This window comes from Halyomorpha halys, unplaced genomic scaffold (genome assembly GCF_000696795.3).
Source record: "Halyomorpha halys isolate HHAL.00 unplaced genomic scaffold, Hhal_1.1 Scaffold209.1, whole genome shotgun sequence".
Classification (NCBI taxonomy): domain Eukaryota; kingdom Metazoa; phylum Arthropoda; class Insecta; order Hemiptera; family Pentatomidae; genus Halyomorpha; species Halyomorpha halys.
Genome location: NW_027115831.1, coordinates 984,348 through 1,006,286, shown reverse-complemented (window position 1 = coordinate 1,006,286; position 21,939 = coordinate 984,348). Strand labels below are relative to the sequence as shown.

General features: G+C 34.9%; 2 protein-coding genes across 2 annotated transcripts in view; both read right to left on the bottom strand.

Annotated features, from left to right (window-relative positions):
* Positions 1-10,776, bottom strand: part of LOC106679571 (uncharacterized) — a 15,154-nt gene extending 4,378 nt beyond the window's left edge. The window contains exons 1-4 of the mRNA XM_014418800.2: positions 10,593-10,776; positions 9,083-9,152; positions 6,801-6,877; positions 1,129-1,235 (exon numbers count right to left, since the gene is read on the bottom strand). Coding sequence (XP_014274286.1) covers positions 1,129-1,235; positions 6,801-6,877; positions 9,083-9,152; positions 10,593-10,718 — 380 coding nt within the window. The 5' untranslated portion in view covers positions 10,719-10,776. The remainder of the gene's footprint in view (positions 1-1,128; positions 1,236-6,800; positions 6,878-9,082; positions 9,153-10,592) is intronic.
* Positions 10,777-12,061: 1,285 nt separating this feature from the next.
* Positions 12,062-21,939, bottom strand: part of LOC106679590 (uncharacterized) — a 15,801-nt gene continuing 5,923 nt past the window's right edge. Inside the window, exons 2-6 of the mRNA XM_014418833.3 lie at positions 18,879-18,948; positions 18,656-18,732; positions 17,748-17,854; positions 13,127-13,524; positions 12,062-12,262 (exon numbers count right to left, since the gene is read on the bottom strand). Coding sequence (XP_014274319.1) covers positions 12,201-12,262; positions 13,127-13,524; positions 17,748-17,854; positions 18,656-18,732; positions 18,879-18,948 — 714 coding nt within the window. The 3' untranslated portion in view covers positions 12,062-12,200. The remainder of the gene's footprint in view (positions 12,263-13,126; positions 13,525-17,747; positions 17,855-18,655; positions 18,733-18,878; positions 18,949-21,939) is intronic.

The following is a 21,939-nucleotide window of genomic DNA, read 5'->3' as shown; positions in this document are numbered from 1 at the left end:
GTATTATTATTATTAATATTATTTATTATTATTATTATTTAGAAGAGTAAATTTGCTGAAATATTAGCTTTAAAAGAGCAACTTATGTCCAATAATTCTCGCGATATAGCTTTTTAAAAAGTAAAATTTCTTAAAAATCTACTGAAAGATTTGTAGTTAGTTTATTTATTTTGAGAAATCTATATTACGGGAACTATGTGACGTAATATAACGTCTATATAATATAACGTCTATTAGCACTCAAATTAAATCTAGTTTAATGGACTATAAAAAAGTTTATGACCTTTACCTTCGTAGGAATAGTAGTTTTCATGATATTTGCTATAATAAATTGATTTATAATTCTATTCCCCCTACCTATACTTGGCAGACTCATCAATTTTGAATGGAAATTATACATAGTTTTCATTAAAGTAATCAAAAATTGGGGTGAGATAACTGCCCTTTTTTCTCCTCTTGGGCTCTTGTAGGGAGTATTGCGACCCTGTAAAGTTTGGAGTTCGGGTTTCCGACGGAATTACACGTTTTCAGGTCACATGCGTCCAAATAACCAAGTCTTGTAAAAGGGTCGGTGTGTTTGTGTGTCTGTAAGTGAACGGCCTTGCTCGAAAACGAAAAGTAAGAAATTAAAATTGGGTATATAGTCTGGGGTGTAACAGCAACTTTTACAATACAACCGACTAACAGAAGTGGAACTTCACCCAATTGTTTTTTCACATTTTTACGATTTTCTTGAAAACAAAGCTAACTCGAAAAATTCTGAAAAAGGAATTTTACTTCAACAGATTTATTTAGACTTTTTGTTTATTATTTTTGCCTTCCGAGAGCTTCTGATTTTTTTTTTATATCATAATAATAGCATTTATTTCGACACCTGCCCACTAATTTACACAAAACTTTGGGATTTATGTAGGGTGGTAAGTGAAAGCTGGGTGATGCGCACTGTACCACATTTGCAAATCTGGTACGGTGCGCGCAAAACACAACTTTCACTTACAAACCTTATTTAAGATGTAATTAATACTTTCTCGTATCAGATTTATAAATTTTCATTCTAATATATCTAAAATAAATCATTAAAATTTTAATTATTATTCTATTATTTTATTTCATTAAAAAAATACTTACATCATGAGCATTGTTTCTGTCAAGAATGACATTATGAAGAAAATTATGTAGAGAACTGTGCCTATCAGTACCAAAAGCGCTGCTACTTTTGCTAGTACTCCTTTTTCCTATCCATGAAATTATTAGTAGTTATTATTGTCGTTTTACAGATTTATTATAAATAAATAATAGCATAAAAATTGATGGAAATTAATATCCAAATTGTGGCATAGCTTAAGAAATGGGGTAGAGGGGTTTCTCCTATCTCTCTCCTGAATTGATTAAATACTTTCTCTTAATCTTACCTGTAATCGAAAAGTACACATTTTTTTAATATTGTTTTAGTGATTGGGAATTTCCTGTTATACATTTAGAAATATTGATTTGAGGCACTCACGCTCTCTGGCCGAGGCACCTACGTTCTTCTGAACTCAGTTGGCCTCTTAAATTAGAAATATCTGAGAGATGGCAGGCCGTGTTGTATGGAAGCTCTCTAGTAAATTAATGGAAATCAAAATAGTATTGAACTTCCACATCATTTATATTCCATAGCAGCAGCCGCCGCAGGGAGGAAGCTGCTCTAATCGGCACGCACTCTCATTTTATTAGAAAACTGCCACCCCAACATACCAATATTTTCACGGATGAATAATGAATGATGGAATTTTCAAAATTTTCTGAAAATAAATAGAATAGAACTGACCCCATTTTTTTTTCTTTAATAAGGCCCGGTGGAAATCCATGTGTGAGATTTTTACCCACTAAAACCTTGGTGTCACTTTTGATCAACACCTCTCTTGGAATAACCATATTTCCCAAATCACACGCAAATCCATAACTGTACTCAAATTCCTAAAATTCCGTAATTCCATTCCTCAGAACACTTGTCAGCTCCTAGTATCCTCTCTTGTCTCCCCCCACTTCGACTACGGATCCTTGGTGTACGGAGGGCTATCTGCAGGACTTGAGTTGACTGAAGAGACTCATGAATTGTTTTGTAAGATTTATCTTTGGGTTCCCTAGGCACTCTCAAGTCTCCCGCTGGTATTCCGAGTTGAAGTGGCTCTATCCAACCTCCCGAAGGCAATACCTCCTTGGTGTTTTTCTATTCCAAGTTCTTAACATCAAAAAACCTACCTATATCATAGATCTCCTCACTCTTCGTTCATCCATCCACTCATTAAACACCAGATCACATCCGAATGATTTATATATGCCCTCCCATAGAACCTCCTTCTTTAGCAAATTCTTCGTCATACGTGCAACCTCCCTCTGGAATTCTCCATTCGCCAGTCCTCATCCATTCTCTCCTTTAAACAACACCTATTCCTTCATTTATTGAATAACCAAACCTCCACATCTTTGTAATCAAATAAATAGGCAGTTATTGATTAACATTATAAACAGTTGTAAAGCCAATATACCAATGTAATTTCATTCTACTATCTGAAAATTTGTAAACGCTCGCCAGATAAAAATCTCACTATATGAACCTTGTAATTATTATTAGGGGACATATGTCCCAGAATAAAGTTATTTTTTCATTTCATTTCATTGGTGAAATTGCAAATATTTTGGTCCAAATTATTCCAATTTTTAAGTGCTTTGTTAATACATGTAAATTTGAATAGAACATAAATAAAAAAATAATTATAAATATTCCAATCCAGTCCTTAGTCTTAATCTGTTTCTTTGATTCATATAATGAGTTTTTGATTTAAAAAGAATTATTAACAATAATAATAAATGGTAAGATAAAACCACCGCCATACACCTGTTCATTCCTCGCCGCTAGAAATGGCTGAGTGCCGCCTCATTTTTCTCTTCGCACGAGTGTCTTGTTTTCCAAGCTAATCGCTTCTTCTGGCTCACTCTTCCGCTCTCAGTCCCTTAAGAATGACTGAGGTGAATCACTTCACTGCGTCCCAATGCTGATGGCTCACCACTTTTTCTGCTGTGATGCTTCCTCCACACATTCTCTCAAATTCGTTTCTTTCGGCAGCAAAGCGAAAAATACGTGCTCCGCTGTTTCCTCGACAGTCTGACATGCAGGGCATTCTGCGTTAATGAATCCGTGTTAGTATGCTCTAAAGCATCTATGTTCCGTCAACAGTTGGGTTACGTAAAATATTACCTGACCATGCCTGCGACCATACCACAAGCCCACATCGAGTATTAGCCTGCGAGTCCACCTCTCGGAATCTGCAGCCTCCCAACGCTGTTACCACTGATCGATTCTTATTTTTCGCTCTTCTCTGGAAACGTGAGAGCCTCATTCATAGTGCCTGCTTCGTTCCTCAACAAGGAGTTCCACAGGAGGAATTCTGGGTATTACGCACACCGCAGTCATAGGAAACAGTCTAAATACACTAATATCCTTAAGGAATCACTACGATAAACGAAAACCATTTGTCTGTTGTATGACTTGGTAACCAATGCTTCTTTCCAAATCGGGGCTGCATATAACATAATGTAGGAGACAACAGTAGCAAGAAGCCTTCGGCTAATTTCTCTGGGACCTCCAACGTTTAGCATAAGGCGTGACAAATAAAATGGTACTTTAGCAGATTTGGCGCTAATATACTCCGTGTGAATATTAAAGCGGAGACGTGCATCGATCATGACTCCTACGTATTTTAAGCAAGACTGGGAATGAATTTCGTGCCTACCCTCCGTAACAGTGATGGATTAATTTTGCTTCCTGCTAGTTACTAGGAGAACTTCGGTCTTGTGATCAGCAAGTTGTTGGCCTATCGAAGACAGCCAACCTCGGATCATAGAAACAGCCTGGTTAGCGATAAGGGTAATTTTCCCAAGTACTTCGCCGCCACTACAACTGCAACGTCATCTGTGAATCCTCCAGCATTGTCAAGCAAGTTGAATATTGCGTCGTACATGACGTTCCACAGAAGAGGCCCTAATACCTAGGCCTGTGGGACACCACCAGTCACCTTGTATCTCCTGTGGCCAATGTCTGAAAAATAAAATAGAAATCTATTTTTGAAGTAGTCTGAGAGAACTCTCATAAGACAGGGTGGCACAGCCATAGTCCGTAGGGCATCTATTATACAGATCCATCTTGCAGTGTTAAAGGCATTCTTAACGTCTAGAGTGATAATTGCTGCATAAAACTTAGCACCCTTAGCACAATTGCTCCTGCAATGCTGTGCAGGCCTACCAATCCAACAGCATCTATCGTGGATCGCTCTTTACGAAATCCGAATTGAGCCCGCGAGAGGCCATTAACTCCCTTCGTGAACTCTTGTAGCCTGAGGGAAAGGATTTTCTCGAATGTCTTACCCATAGTATCCAATAAGCAAATGGGACGATAGGTTGATGGGTCTTCCAGTATTCTCTTACTGGAATAAGTACGAGGCGCTGTCTCTTCCAAGGTTTCGGAATTGAGCTCCTGGTCCAATCCTGGTGCCTTGTCATGTTATAGGTCCGAGGCGGAAAATCTGTTATATGTATATATAGTCTATAATTCCAATAGTATTCGCCTGTTCAGGGAATAGTGTTTTGACAATGCTGTCTACAACTTTGATTTCGTGGAGAGCTGCATAGTTCCTTCACATAGTTTCTTAAGTGCTATTTTGTAAGTTCTACCCTTGGGTTTGCATGGGTCTGCATTCACCTCATCACAGTTCTCTCCAGCACCGTCGTTTGCTTTCTTTAACGCCTTGTCGGAGGTACCTTCTAGCTCTCTTGAATTCTTTTTGAAGCTCAGAAAACTCCGGTAGATGTCTCGCTCGCTGGTAACGTCTTCTTGCTTGGTTACAACACCGGCGAAGATCGTCAATAATATCCATCCACCAGTACACTGAGGAATGTTTGCCACGCTTTGAACGGGTCAAAATGAATCACAAGCTCCAGATATAAAATAGGTCAGTATACGCGCCTTTTCCTCAGCTGACCCTTTCAATTCACACTCATCCTCCAGCATTAAAGTGAATGAAGCGCCATCGAAAGTCTTCGTGTTCCATTGGTTCTTCATCGACAACTCTTCTCTTGTAGGCGTATCCAGTGTAATCAATATAACCTGGTAATCACTGTTTGTATAAAATCCACAAACCTTCCAAATTGCGATCCGTTGCAGGCGACCACTCACAAACGTCAAATCGATGATAGATGATCTTCCTGCTCTAGTGAACGTCGGGTTTGTTCCAGTGTTCATAAGGATCATATCACATGGTTCACATCATATTCTACTTCCCCATTCGTTGAAATCACCAACTATGATAGCTGGATTATGGGTTGCCATAATAACAGCTAGTTGTAGCTTCTAAGACAATGCAATCCAACAAATTCGTAAAGTCTTCGATTGTGATACTGGCATAGGCGTAACAACTAAAGAAGTATACGTCGTTGATCTTCACCGGGGTGCGATGCAGTATTGTGAATAGCTTGGGAATTACAGGCTCAAATAGCAGCTTTACCACTGCCATCGGATACCCAGGAGTTGCCATCCAGATTTTTATATTGTTCGCAGAGAATAGCAACGTCAATGTGCTGTTCCCGTACCATTTGGTAAAGGAGATCCTGAGCAGCTTCACAATGGTTCAAATTCAACTGGAATATCGTCATTTACGATGTTGTTGGATTTGCGTCATTGTTTTCAATGCTGAACGGAAAGCTAGATGAGAGGCTGTGTGTGTATATGTGTGAGTATTTTTTTTTTCACGAGGGTAGGTGGAAATCTTCAAAGGACACGAATAGGCCCGTACCTATTCGTGTGTGGGATTTTTATCCACTGAAACTAACCTTCCTACACCTGTTTCTCACACTCCAAGGGACCGCCGTTAGGCATTACATCATGGGGTAAGTGGCTGAGTGCCGCTTTATTGTTTTTGGCTATCTCCTGGTTCGCCTATCTTTCTCCTTCTTTTTAACTTTTGCATCACCTGTGCAGCAAATCGTTGGTCTGCCATCCAATAGTCGTGGTTAACGAGGATAGTGTTGACGATATTATCTGCTGTCGGGTCAGAGCCGCAAACGCGTCGGAGCTCACTCCTTTTTTCATTAAAGCGAGGACAGAAGAAGAAAACGTGTTCTGCACTCTCTTCCATTCCTGGGCCCAATGGACATTCTCCAGTGTGATCGAGCTTAAACCTGTACTGGTGGGCTCGGAAGCAACCATGCCCTGTGATAACCTGGGTGATGTAATAGTCTACCTCCCCGTGGTTCCTATTCGCCCAGGCCTCGATGTTGGGCACCAGCCTGTGCGTCCACCATCCACTGAATGGCATATTCTAGCGACGTTGCCATTTTCTTAGAGTCTCCTTTCTTAATACGTCTCTTGGAATATAGACAACACTATTATAAGAGCGGCTCCTTTCATCTGCGATCAGCTCAATCGGTGGCATCCTGGCCACCACACTCTTAGCGCACCTAAGATGCTCCGATAACATCGGGGAGGTAAATTGGTGAGTAGATGGAGTAATTTGATATGGGGTGAGATGAAAACTGATTCCAGGTTTATTGATATTTTTTTACTTTTATAGTTAAAGATATTTATATGAACATATCTAAACTTTTTTATGAGAATGCGTGTTATATATTAGTTTTTACATTCATATATTAGGAACGAGGTAATATATGTACTACTAATGATTATTGTGTTCTATACTTTATGAGAAGTAAATATGATTGACTAACGATTTTTTTTGTAATGAAAAAAGGTGATTCTTACTTACAAAATAGGCTGAGACGAAAGCAATAATGAAACCCGCCAGCATGATGAATAGGTAGAGATGTAGCAAAACGTTTTGTACTGTAAATAATTAATTATAAGAAAATGAATAACGATGTTTAAAAAATACATAAATATCTATCTCTTAGTTAAGTTGGTAACGTTAAATAAACTGATGAAATGTTTGTCAGAAGCCATTCAGTACATCTGGTTGAGAGAAACACCATCTTGAAAAAACTGATTTATAGTATCTGGTTATTTATTTATTATGAACATATGTATTGTTCGTTCGAAAGTAGTCATTAACTTAACGCATTACGGTTCGGATTTTTGGGCCCATGTCGGTGGAGTGGAGGAACAAGCTCTGGAAGAAGTCATCTATACCCTTATTATGTCCTCTCTGCGAGTGTCCCCGCGAGAAGGAAGCGAATTTTCTGCACTTCGAAAATAAAATGTCGGGTTGGAAGTTGGCAGTGGGCCAAATCGCTTTAGAGTTTGTGCCTTTGACAGTGGAAGCCTGATGGCAGTGGAATCTCAGATGGACAAAGATTTATATCAAGACAACGTTCGTGGGCTGAAGGACTCTTTTATGACCACCTCCCTGATATATGTCAAGTTGTACATGGTGGGAGGTCAAGTTTACATTTCGTGGTAGCGCTACAGAAATAAAAGTCGACCATCCAGGATTCGAACCGGCGCCGGTGCAGCCCCTAGGCTGCAAATACTTTTACCTCAACTCCTCGAGCTATAGACAGCCCTTAGGGAATTAACACTAGATTTCATCATTGTATGAATGCTTATTCGCAAATATTTCATAATTGACGCTTCCCTTTTTGCTGCTTTTTCCTAAGCCGCGGTCCTGAACGGTAAAGGAATGTGTATTCTTTAATGAAAATAAGCAATCTACCATTGCTACTCTCTTCTGTACCAGATATGCGTTGGTTTCCAAAAATTTCATCGTTTCTTCAATGTACATAAGGTAGTCTTATTGCATTCAGTTTGCAATAGAAAAAGGTTACATTTTTATTTTTTATTTTCACAATTGAATATGGGAGTGCTACCAATGGGTAGTTGCTCTACACACCTGTAAAACTCCATTTTAACTAAGATCAAATTTACTCAATGTATCATATAATATACAGCTGTTAATTTCAATAAAAATATTGAAAAAAATAAATATCTGACTTCCAATAGGGAAGAAAATGTTTATTTGAGAAAAAGATGAAAAGAAAGATAAATGATTCGTTATTATTTTACTTGAGTAATAATGAAGAATGAGCTTCATCTTTAAAACCATTCAGTCACTTCGAGGGAGCTCATAGACACCACCACTTGCAGTTATGAGGGGCTACGTTGCCACCTCAACTTTCCTGGCTACAAATGACCTGAGGCACAAAGTTCGTCGTTGGTTGGACGCGGCGCTATTTACCAGCCATAAATGAACTCTTTCGACCATTAGAAGTTCTCTCCCCAACCATAAAAATCCCCCAGTGGACAAATGGATTCCGGAGGTTCTAATTGTAATTTCCCTTAATACCTAAAGTGCAGTTTAGTTCGTAACCACTTGATTGGTAATCTTCGAATACTACAGATTGGTCAATGGGGTTTCACGTCCTGGGACTAAAGATGAACTATGTAGCTTGCCTCGAAAACTCCGGTGCTCTGGGAGAAATTGATGAACTTGACATTGCGGGAGGTGTACAGTCGAGATTCATCGCACAATTTTTTGCGAGGTTTTCTTCGGGATCGCCAACCTCCGTTGATTCTATTCCTCCATTGCAACATCCCGGATTCTTCATTTGTTAGGGTTTTCAACAATAATCACTCTCTATGATTTATCCGGAAATTCTGTCAGCCTTTTCTCTGCTAAACATCTTTTTATTCGAAGTAGGAGGTAGAGAGGTACTATCTCTGCTAGGGCTTGCTGCTAGATTACTTGTTGGTCATACTGAATCGATAATATACTATTTCACTGCCTTTGTATGAGATTCCGAAACCTGAAGGGTGAACAATCGGACTCCTCTGAATGTGACTGGAGAATCCTTGAAGCCACAGAATGCTCCCTGCACTATTTACTCGTAGACCAATCTTTGATGGGACTACTCTACCTGCCAGATATTCCAAATGAGATATCTCATCCAGTCCTAGTCCTAATCCAACAGGATTTTTAGTAGGTTATGCTCTCACTTCAGTAAACCGATGTAACTTTCATGGTGGGCTGTATATTAAATTACTTCATTTAAGTATCGTCTGATCATTTATCCAAAAAGCAAGAATTGTACTTACAAGCACGTACGCCTGCAGAAGTGAGAGATGGTGCGTACCAGTGAAGTAACATCGTCGTGATCATGAGAGCCTGAAAATAATCGTTTACTTTTTATAACATAGATATTTGTTCTAACGACTTAATGGGAAATTAGTGCCCATTTAATTCCATGGGACTATTTAATAGTATTTATTAATTGGCCCCTGACTGCTGCCCTACGTTCGGAAGGAATTGAAGAATTCTGTATCATAGCGAACTTGTGTGTGATTCTAGAAGACATCGTCAAGCACTGTAATTTCTAAACCCGAATTAGTGTGTATTATATTTTTTTTTGGAATTATTGTATGAATTATTTCTTCATTGATTTTTGAAAAAAAAAACTGAATGAAACTCCTCTATGTGGAGCCGCTTTTCTTCACATCACTTTTGACAACACGGTAGTAACTAAAAGTTTATTCTTAGTCATTACAACACATAAAATAAAATTTAAAAAACACCTTTCACAGCTAGAACGTATTTTCTCGTCAATACACAACAACAACCTATACTCCAAAAGTAACCTTCTCTCCATATATTCCTTCCTCACTATTGCCCACACAGAGCTAATATCACAGCGTGTAAATATATAATCGTTTCACATTGAAACATCACCAAGATTAAAGTATATAATTAATTTTTAGTTAATAAACTTAAGTTGCTGTTTGGACAGAGTTGATTTGATATTTTTGTTTTCTGGTTAATTATGAAATTAATTGAAAGGTGTATGTTTTGCATGGCCCTGTGTAAAGCTATTTGGACTAGAGCTTTTCTATATTTAATTGATATTTTCTCTTTTAATTTGAAAATTTGGATTTCCCGAGGTCTAATATCTGTTATCTAAGATATAAGCAGTAACAGCCGTCTATAGTTAATTAACGGTCAGCTCCTCAAGCAGCGGCGAAATCACGAGTGTCTGATCATAGATGTACTCGTTTATTTCAACCGAGAATGACTCTACTGAGGTTTTCTTTGGCGATCGATGTAAAAAGTCAGTATAAATTTCATTTATTCACTGTTTTTTAGTTGTATGTAGTTGCTATTATTCCTCCGTGGTCCACAGATGATACAAAGAGGTCGTGTCCAAAGAGCTATTTTTTAACATTCTACTTCAAATATCATTTGTGTTACTCAAGTTATATTATTTTGGAGAAAGCAATTCTTTTTATTTTATTTTGTAAATAAGGTTTTTAATAAAGAAGTTTATTTAGTTAGTATTTTTGAAATTTTTAATATCTCAGGCTTTAAAAATAGATATAGTTGGAGTAACTGAGTCATAGGAAACTTACATGATTTTTAAAATAAATCATCTTTTTTTATATCTAATGTTTCATATACTATTATAAGATTAGGTTTTGTATTGGATAATGGTGCTCGTTTCTGCAGTTGAAATTGGGTAGCTTGGTGGGATTTAACTTTTTAAAAAACAATTTTTGTCATAGAAAATAATCACGTATTCTGGTTACTGTCGTTCATTCCTATGAAGATACTTACAAAACCTGAGAATGAGAAAATAACAGTGCCGGCCTGATTAGTGAAAAAAAAACAAAAGGCGAAAGTCCAAGGCTCCGACTCCTCATCTTCTTCTTTTCTGAAGCGTGTCCTTCCTTTTGCCACCATCCTGGAAATTTAGTTGTATAGTTCACATAATACATTTAGAAATAATATTCTAAATACAGGTGATTTGCAATACTTGGAACAATAGTTTAGAGGTTGTTAGCAATAATGTGACTACAGGTGATTGCAAAATATCAAACGGGTTACTTAAGGTTATAATAATGTTCCTACAAGGTATCTACAAGTGACCAACCTACTCTACCCATGGTGGGGAGTCAAGTTTTTTATTTTGTGTTACCGCCACTCAATGAAAAAGACAACACCCCATGCTGGATTCGAACCAACGTCGCTGAAGTTCCCAGGTGGCCAAGACCTGGGCCTCAAACATCTGAGCTACGGACGGCCCTACATAGTCATTTTGGTCAAACAGGGCGTTATCTACAGTAAACAAACCTATTCAAACCTCAGCGGGAGTGGAGTCAAGTTTCATTCCATTGTATCAATCCTGGACCTTCTTTGAGATCACAGAAGACCCTCCTTGGGCACACTCCGCCTTAGACTTTGCACCTGGATAAACCAGTTTAAATTGGATGCTGAAAACATTCCTTTGTTTAGTTTGTCAAGAAACTAGAAGGGCCCTTACACTGGCTGAAATTCGCTCAATTTTGAGTTAAATTTTTGTGCAAAATATTGAATGGTTATGGACTCCTCATGCTACAAAAATTTTAGTGTCGATTAAACTTTTCGCAATGAAAGGACGGCACCTAGCGTAATACTGAGCCATACCTACTTACGTACGTCGCTTTACTTGGGGCTGTCTCGGTTTCAAGTGCCACAGTTGGGTTCTGTGGAGTCTTAATGGAGAATTTTAATAATAATAATAACAGAAGTGTTTGTGTATGAAATTCTTTGAGGAATCGACCGACCCTTAGTTATCACAACCTGCTTTGCAGATTGTAGGAGAAATGATTGATCCTGTTCCTTCTTTCTTACCTTCACTCGGGGCTCACTCATTAAAAACCTTTTTACAGATTAAGAGAGATATTTTTTCAGCCCCCTCACACTGCGCTATCTTCTATAAAATTTTGACGGTTCGCAAAAGTTTTCTTATATTACCAAACACGTTTTAAACACCCCATAAAATATTGAATATCCTTTCTTTTGTGCAAAATTTCTGCTCACACTTTCATTATGTTTGCACAAAAACAGCAACTTCAAATTTTTGGCGAGTGTGAGAGGCTCTTACTTCCTAGTTAGTTAAATTAGTTTTAGTGGCACAGGTTTATTATTTTTCTTTAGTAGACAATACTAAAGGTCTCATTATTTAGAAAGGATTCTGCTTTTAGAATCCTTTCTAATCTGCTTTTATATCTCAAAACTAAATATAACAATACAATAAGATAACATAAATTTAACTCCATTTTCATTTATTATATTACAACTGCATTTACAGTTTTACTGGAGATAGATATGATGATTTCAGGAGAGGCTGAGAACTGTAGACTGCATCTTCCTCCCTACAGACTCCTTTTACCAGGTATTTATTTACATATTTTCCAGTTGAGAGGCGAAAGTAAATAACGTCAGTACCGTATATACAAAATACACTGAAAATAGATCATTAAAATGTTTAAATTGGTACCACAATAATTGTAACAAGCTTAAAATGAATAACAAATATTAAAATAGGGACTAATTGAATTTTGAAGCGAAAAGTTGTTTATGTGATCTAGAAAAGACTTCTCGAGTTATTCAAATTCAATTTATTTACTAGCCACCAGTCACCGTTTCGCCAATCTAGGTGAAGACTAATAAATCTATATAATATAAAACTAAATAAGACTAATAAATCTGTATAATATAATACTAAATAAGATTAATAAATCTATATAATATAATACTAAATAAGACTAATAAATCTATATAATATAATACTAAATAAGATTAATAAATCTATATAATATAATACTAAATAAGACTAATAAATCTATATAATATAATACTAAATAAGATTAATAAATCTATGTAATATAATACTAAATAAGATTAATAAATTTATCTTGGCGGAAGACTATTAAATTACATTAATACAGATAAATAACAAAACGTCTCACTTCAGCGTAGTAATCAAATTGAAGTTCGTCTAGTTACTGCTGTTAATGAGACTTGAGATTTCTTTTTGTAATTTTTATGATAACTTTATTTATTTGTTACTTTTGTTACTCTTATTAATTAAGATAATTTCCAAAAAAATACTAAGTATAGCTTTAGCAAAATCCCAATTTTGCGTAAATATTCATTTAAATATATTAATGGCATCCATAGCATTTGGAAATTAATCCACAAATTTTAAACCTATGGAAATTCGTTGTATTTCTTATCATTACTAATACTAATACCAATATCTATACCTACATTTTATAAGTAATAACATTATAGTATTTTTAATAAAGTTGTTTGTTTTAACTTACCAAGAAAGAATGTGGTATATATAAAGGAAACAAACATGAGAATAAGGACATCTTTTTCTTTGGGATTCGTTGTTGGCCTTGGAGGTTTGGTGCTGGTTTCTGAACTATTACCTGTTTTTTTTGTATTATTATCCAGCCATAGCTCAATATCTTCATTGTATTCGACTTGGCCCAATATTTCTAGTTGTGTGTATCTGCCAAAGGTGTATGCCATGTTTTGTTCGGTCGCACTTATTTGCCCCTTATCTGTGCTCATCTTGCCTTGTTCCTCTGTTTTTCCTTCCTTATCCTCGTCTTTTTTTCCTTCCTCTTTGGTCTCCATCGCTATATACACCGCTCTCCATCTAGAATCTTGCAACCAGTGATGGTCAGGGCAACGCATTTCCGGACAGACGTACCTGGTAATATACACTAATTTATCCCATTATAATAAATGTAATATTATTATTATATATGTCACTGATACAAATTAGTTATATAAAAATAGTACAGTGAAGGTGTACTTCAGTCGTTAAGCAGGTATTCATTTTAGACAGAAAATGTAGTTGAGAGTTGTTAGTATTTACCCATCAAATAAGACGGCTTGAAAGAGAAAAGCCTCATCTATTAACTTTTTTAAACTAAAGCTCTAAAAGGGACACAATAAATGGTTAACTAGCCAATTATGCCATAACTCATTGTTTACGAGGAGTTTATTTTAGTGAATTGTAGTCCCATACTACCAGAGGTCTTGGAGCTTAAGATAAATATTGTTATTCGTTCCTTATTAAAAATAATAATAATAATATTTTTTTTTTTAGTTTTTTTATAATAACAATTAAAAATAGTTTTTTAGTTTGGGGGTGCCTATAGACGTGCTAAGAGAGGCTCAACAGTCAGTTCTCTTAGGCACTGCACGTATAGTGTGAAAATTCTTAAATATTAAAAAATAAATCAACAAAAATATGAAGGTGGTTGGACTTCTAGGTCTCCCACCTCAGATACTCAACCCGCAATAGCGAGAACAATCAACCGTAATAATAATAAATAAATAAATGCTTCCTAGTTTTTGAATTACACAGTTTTACAGCTACAGTAGTGTGCTAAAAAAAAAGAACAAATTTTGATTTCTATTGAGGATTCCCTAATTTAGCTGGAAATATGCATTAGTTGTTTTAGTACAGTTTATTTCATGCCCTTTCTTGCGATATACAATACCTTTTTGGTTGCGATTAGAAAATATTTTTCAAAATTTATTCCTTGAATAGTGCTATAAGTCACAGGGCGAAATATAAATATGAGATGTAAATTGCTTCGTTTTTAAAAATATTAAAAACTATAGCTTCACTCTCATTATTATTACTATTCGGTTTTTCACGCCATTGCGGGTTGAATATCTGAGGTGGGGGACCTAGAAGTCCAACCATCTTAATATTTTTTTTTTTTTTCATATACTTAAATATTTTCGCACTATACGTGCAGTGTCCAAGAGAACTGACTTTTGAGCCTCTCTTAGCACGTCTATAGACACTCCCAGACCATTCATGCCTGCCACTGTTGATTTTGGTATGAGACCATTCTTTGATATTATGAATGGAGTAGTGGTAACACCTTCCAATTTATATATTTCTTTCAATACTATCGCCAATTCCTGGTATTTTCTCCCACAGTGGAGCTTATGTTATTATCGTTGGGGATCTCAAAATCAATAAGTTTATTATTATTATTATTACACCGAGGGTCGGGAATCCCTTCCTCACTCCGACCCAATTGGATCGTTTGTGACCCCCTCTTTCCGCTAGATATCGCATATGAATCCTATGCTTTTTACGAAACTCAATAATTCTTTTGGGTTTGTTCTAGAACTGTCTTCAGGTTCCATTCTGTCGTGTCTCAAATACTGTAATCTTTTATCTTCAGTACTGGAATCTTCCCAAATACTGTAATCTGTAATCTTCGAAGCAAAGGCTTCACATTCACACAGAATGTTCTCTGCCTTTTCTTCGTCTTCCATACGTAGACGACAGGTGGAATCCTCCACCAGCCTCATCTTCTTCGGATGATATTTTAGGAGACCCGTGAGGAGTCCTGTTATCGTCCTCAGTTCATTTCTAGTAAGGTTAAGGTAAAATTTTGCCTTGTTCTTTGATATTTCAATAAAGAGCTTGGATTGCTTCATGCCTGGTTTCAATGTCCAGTATGTTTCCTTTTCTTTATGTTCCCAGAAGTCAACCACCTTCCTTATTGCACTGATGGCTCAGGGCCAATAAGCATCATTTCTGATCCCTTCCTAGCTAGGGTATCTGACATCTCGTTTCCTTCAATCCCCTTATGTCCTGGGGTCCACATCAAGGTCAGTTTATTGCCTCTGGTTAATTCCTTTAGTCTTTCCAGGCAATTTCAGACTAGCCCTGATTTTATAGTATAGAACATTATTGTCTTTAAAGCAGTCTAGCTGTCTGATAAATGTTTTTTCCTTATGGATTGTTTTTATGCTATTACTATTGCGTGTATTTCAGTTAGGAAGACAGTTGGGTATATTCCCATTGCTCTAGGGTTCTTTTGAAATTTGGTCCTACAACCCCAGCCATGCCTTTCCTTCCTTAACTGATCCATTGGTATACCTGACATATGCCCCCTTCCCAAATTTAGGGCCTCCTTTCCTCCAGATCTCTTTGTTTAGAATACATACATTGAATTTTTTTTTAAATTAAGTCTTTTGGGTAAATGGTCACTTAGTAAGCTCATCCATTCTTTACCCTTAAACTTATTTAGAATCTTTAAGTGTCCTTGATAGTTTTATGGTTTATAATTCCAGTCATGTTCTATACTTAAGGCACTCATTATAGCTTCTTTTTGTATCCAGATATGTAATGGAGTTAATTTCATAATTGCCTCCATTGCTGCTGTGGAGCATGTTCTGATTGCCCCTGTCATACCTATACACGCCATTCTTTGTACCTTTTCCAATTTTATTTGTGAGGTTTTTCCTCTGTATTCGGGTACCAAATTGCCGATGCATAGGTTAAAACCTCTTTCTCGTAAGGGTACAATGGTGGTTTTGCTTGGATTTATGCTCAATCCTTGTCCTTGGTACCAATTCGAAGTAACCTTCAAGGCTATTTGCATGCGCTCTATCAAAGTTGCTTCAGTCAGAGACAGTCTACCACCATTGTCCACAAGAGGGGAGAAAGAACATCCCCCTGTGGACATCCTTTAGCGCTTTTTATCTTCAACTCTGGTTCTCCTACCTTTGGTATAATGCTTCTGTTTATTAGTATTTCATTTATCCAAGAGACAGTTGCTTCACTAGCTCCTTTCCTCTTGGTCGCCTTACCTATTGTTTCATGTGAGGTATTATCAAATGCACCCTCTATATCCATGAATGCACTCAGTGCTATTTCTTTATTATCTAGAGGATTCTCAATCTTTTTAACAAGACAATGCAGCGTTGAAATTGTTGATTTTCCCGCTCGATAGGCAAACTGATATGGATGCAGTGGGGAATCCCGAACTATTAAACCCCTTATGTATACATCCATTACCTTTTCCATTGTCTTTAATATTACTGAAGAGAGACACATTGGTCTTTAGTTCTTTGGGTAATCCTTAGGCTTGCCAGTTTTTGGATAAAAATTACTTTATTCTCTCTCCATAGTTTTGGGATATATTCCATTGCATAACTTTCCCTGAATATTCTACCCAGTGCTTTAACAAGCTTTCCTTTTCCTTGTTTCAGATGGGCAGGAATTATTCCATCGCCCTTCAGACGCTTTATATGGTTTAAAGGTGCTTACAGCCCATGTTATCCTGTCTGTGGTGAATATTTTGCTTTTATTTTTGTTGTTAATTCACTCTCTTTAATTCAACTCTTAATTCATATTAATTATTACAGTAATGCTAATATTAAAGTTTTCATGAATATAAACTTAGCCGTGAATAATGATAATAATTACTTCATAAGCCATTACATTTTGATACTTGCTCTTCGCAAACTTTCGAATCCATTGAAAAGTTTTTCACCAATATTTTAATTTAGTTCAGGTAATTAACGCATGGATAGATAACACATTCTCGAAAATTTCCCCGACGATTAAATGTATAATTTTTTTCCCTTCTCGAATAGTCGTGGAATGAACTAGTAATAACATAATACATATGTGAGGTAATATAAACGTGCTCGTTGATTGTAAGAGGATTTAAAGATTTCTGACTATACACGCTCAAGCATACATGATATTATTAGGTTTATTCAATTCTCAATACTTTTATATGATCTTGCTTGAACTTATGTATTATAATTTTGCGCAAGCATTCTCTTAGTAAAAACTTGCTTGAATGTGTGAATTGAAACTTGCCTGTATAAACACGCTCAAGTATGCTTGACCAGCATGCATTTTCATTATTTTTAAACAAGGTTTTTGAGCGTAAGTATGAGAATTTTTCGTAAGCAATATCCTTTCACAAACCATAATTACACACCACGCCATAAATACACGCCAACAAGTATCCTTGTTCAAATAAATTGATTATGCATACTTGAGTAAAACTATTACATTGATTTTGTTGAAGTATTAATTAATATAGTAATAGTTAATGCATGCATTTGCTTATTGCTACATGGTGGTTTCACCTTACTTACTTCATGGTGCCACCCTCTCGTATGTAAGATATCATCGACAGGATGAAGTAGAAAAATGTCCCAAAAGCGAGTATCATCGCAGCAATCTTGACAAATTTAGGTTTTTCCTGTTAATAAAATATTATCAATTTTATATTAAAATTATTAGCACACAAAAGTTTAGTTCAATAAATAAAAGTTATAAAATCAATGAAAATTAAAATAATATTTTATTATTTATTTCTTTTTTTTTTCCCCGACAACAGGCTTCCCGTTAAAAATGTTACAAGGGAAAATGAATCCGTGTTTGTTTTGCAGCGTCTTATAAGATCATTAAATTTTTTTAAACTTAATTTATAGAGGAAATTTTGTTTTCTGCCGATGTCCTGCATTTACAAAAAATTAACCTCTCACAATTTTATCGCTATCCAACTTTATTATAACTGTTGGGAAGCTGAATTTCCACACTTCCGACCCATATCAACATCAAGATTTTATTCCCTTATAATAGAGAAAAAGTAGTTTCAAATAAAGAAAACTTTTTGTTTGAATCAAGGTTTTATTTTAACTCTCCAGTCATTATTGGTTTACATAGGTCTGGTTTGCATTGCTTCTAGCTGTTTTGATATCTCTAAACCACTTTTATGTTTTGTGTAAATGAGTGGAATCATATTATTATTGCATTTGCGAAAAAAATAAATAAAAATAAAAATTGAAAGCTCCAAAAAATTTGGAATACAAAATTTAATTTTTGGATAATATGAAAATTTTCCTTTTTCGGTTTGGATTAAATTTTAGATGGTGAAATTTTCCCAACTCCTAGTATTTTTATTGTGTAAAGAAGGATATACTAAGCTTGACTGGTACATACCATTGAATAAACAATAAATAACAGAATTAACCTAAGACTGCTTTAATGAAAAAATTACCCAAAATGAAGCCATAAATGCCATCCCAAATGCTGTCATCATGATTATCAAATATATATATAGGGTTAGGTATTGACCTGAAATGATTAAGAACGATTTTATCAATTTTTGTTTCATTATGTTATTATTATAATTGACTTTATCATATTATTTCTTTTACTAGTCATGGTATGAAATATGAATATACTTCAAATAAATTTTAATAAGTATCTGGTTATCTTACATATCTGCTTTTCGGCCTCCATTGAGTTCGGAGCATAACAATTGAAAATGAATGTTATCACCATAATTGTCTGAAAAGTAAAAAAAAAAAAAATTATTTATGCCCAAATGTAGGCGTTTGTATACATGTTCAGTTTGGGGAAAGGAGATAATGGAGAGGGTAAGCTGCCCGGAAAAGTGAAGTCAAAAAGGCGGGAATGATGGACTCTAGAGGCGTGGCAGAGGATTTAGAGGAGCGCCAATGACCGGCTCCCTGCTGTATCAGTTTAGATTACAATGTTGGACATTTCTATTAACCTCAATATAAATCCGAGCTCCAAGAACGTAGTCAACTCTCCCCTTTTTTAGATTAACTTTCTCTTTGAAGAATGGGACATGCCACTTTTTTGGTTTTCAGCTGTTTAAGAAATGAAAAGTACATAGAAACAATATTATATATTAATATAAGTATATAAATTATAATTCTTGCTAAAATATTAATGATTGAATCTTTCACTCGAAAAGGAAAATAAATATGTGAACATAACATTTCAGGAGATTAAAAGTTTGCTGCTTACTTTTTGAAGATACAGCCGTTATTTTTAAATTTAAAGTTGTGTAAAGTTACCTTTTCATACCTGCGTAAGAAATTATTTTGTAATTTTGCAACTTGAAATATTATTAAAAGTACTTGTTCTAAAAAATATTTAAATTGGCTAAAGGGCTAACTTGGACAACAGAACAAAAAGCTATTATCACAGTGATTAATGAAGACATATATGTTCTGAAACGAGGGAGGATTAATTTCCACCCAAAGTAAGGGGTTATGTGACAGTGCGATGTGCGCACCGTACCATATATTTTTTTAAAATGAATATATATTAAATCAGGCACTCTGTGCTTGAAATACGAATGGTGGCAAATTCAAATCTAACGCTTGTTTTGATATACTCTTTATTTTACTTTTATTTTAAATATTTCGACCACTGGGGTCATTTATACTGGATTTACAACTTTACAAAGTTAGTAAGATTAAAATTGACAGAGTTACCATTACTAAGTAAGAAGGTTACAATTACGATTTTACAAAGTTCCAATGGCAGTATAGGACTCCAATGGGAGTCTTGGCCGGGAAAAAAAAAGTTACAATTAAAACGGAAGAAAGTTGCAATTGATATTTTGCATAATTGTGAAAATTTCCATTTTACTACGTTACAATTATAATTGACAAAGATAGTAATTTATAATTTTAAATTATGCATGCATCCGCTATAATTATATGATTATTTGTCTGGTCAGCATCAGAGTTGGGCAAAAATTATTCGATTGACAAGAGAAGAATACTTTTTTATTCCATTGAGGAGAGACGAATAAATCTTTATTCGAATAAAAATATGACTAAACAATCCGAATACTTTTTTATTCGGATATTTAAAATACTATTTCAATCGAATAAAAAATTAGTCGAATGAAAAATTAATTGAATGAAAAAATAGTCGAATACATATTATTAGCATAACATTTTTTTTTTTTTAAAATTCACTTATTTTTTTACCACCTTCAATTTCTAATGTATGAAGATCCCATTTCACATATTTAGACGAGTACAAAACGAAATGGGTGTAGATTTTAAGATCCCATATTGATTTATTTTAATTTTTTTTATTTCTAACACATAGGGGCTAGTTTTTAAGTTTTCGGATATTCAGAATATGAAAATGCTAACGATTTTAACATCGCGTATCGATTTATTTTAACTTTCTTGATTTATAACATGTTACGGTCCCTTTATACATTTTGAGGAGTGTAGAATGTGAACATGATATCGATTTTAAGATCGCGTATCTATTTATTTTTAATTTTCTGATTTCTAACATGTTAGGGTCCCGTTATACGCTTTGAGGGATGCAGAATATGAAAATGATATCGATTTTAAGATCGCGTATCGATTTATTTTTGCTTTTCTGATTTCTAACAAATTGGGTCCCTTTATACGTTTTGAGAAATGCAGAATGTGAAAATGATATAGATTTTGTGATCGCTTATGGATTTATATGAACTTTTTTGATTTCTAACATGTTAAGGTCTCTTTGTGTGTTTCAATATATGCCAAAAATAAAAATGCTATTGATTTTATGATTGTGTATAGATTTAATTATCGCGTATCGATATATATTAACTTTCTTGATCCTGAACATGTTTGGGTCCCTTTATATATTTTGAGATATGTAGAATATGAAAATACTACCGATTTTAAGATCGCGTATCGATATAAAAGATAAGATAAAAAATCAGAAAAGTTAAAATAAATCGATACGCGATCTTAAAATCGATAGCATTTTCATATTCTACATATCTCAAAACATATAAGGGGCCCTAAACATGTTGGAAATCAGAAAAGTAAAAATAAATCGATACGCGATCTTAAAATCGATATCACTTTCATACTCTGCACATATAAAGGGACCATAACATCTTAGAAATCAAGAAAGTTAAAATAAATCGATATGTGATAATTAAATCGATAGTACTTTCATATTCTACATATCCCGAGACATATAAAGGGGCCTTAACATTTTAGAAATCAGAAAAGTTAAAATAAATCGATAGCATTTTCATATTCTATATATACCGAAACATATAAAGGGATCATAGCATGTTAGAAATCAATAAAGTTAAAAAAAATCGATATGCGATAATTAAATCGATAGCATTTTCATATTCTACATATCTCAAAACGTATAAAGGAACCATAACATCTTAGAAATCAAGAAAGTTAAAATAAATCGATATGCGATAATTAAATCGATATCATTTTCAAATTCTGCACTTCTCAAAAGGTATAAAGGGACCATAACATCTTAGAAATCAAGAAAGTTAAAATAAATCGATATGCGATTGTTAAGCCACCTCAAATCGACATAGTCTCCTTGTTGGAAAGCTTAACTAAAAAAAATAAACACTGGCTCGGACAAAACATTTATTCGTAAATTAACTTAAAAGACATAAATTATACATAAATTAAATTGAAAACAAAGAAACCTTTTAATAACAAAAAAAATACTCCCTATGAGAACAAATTA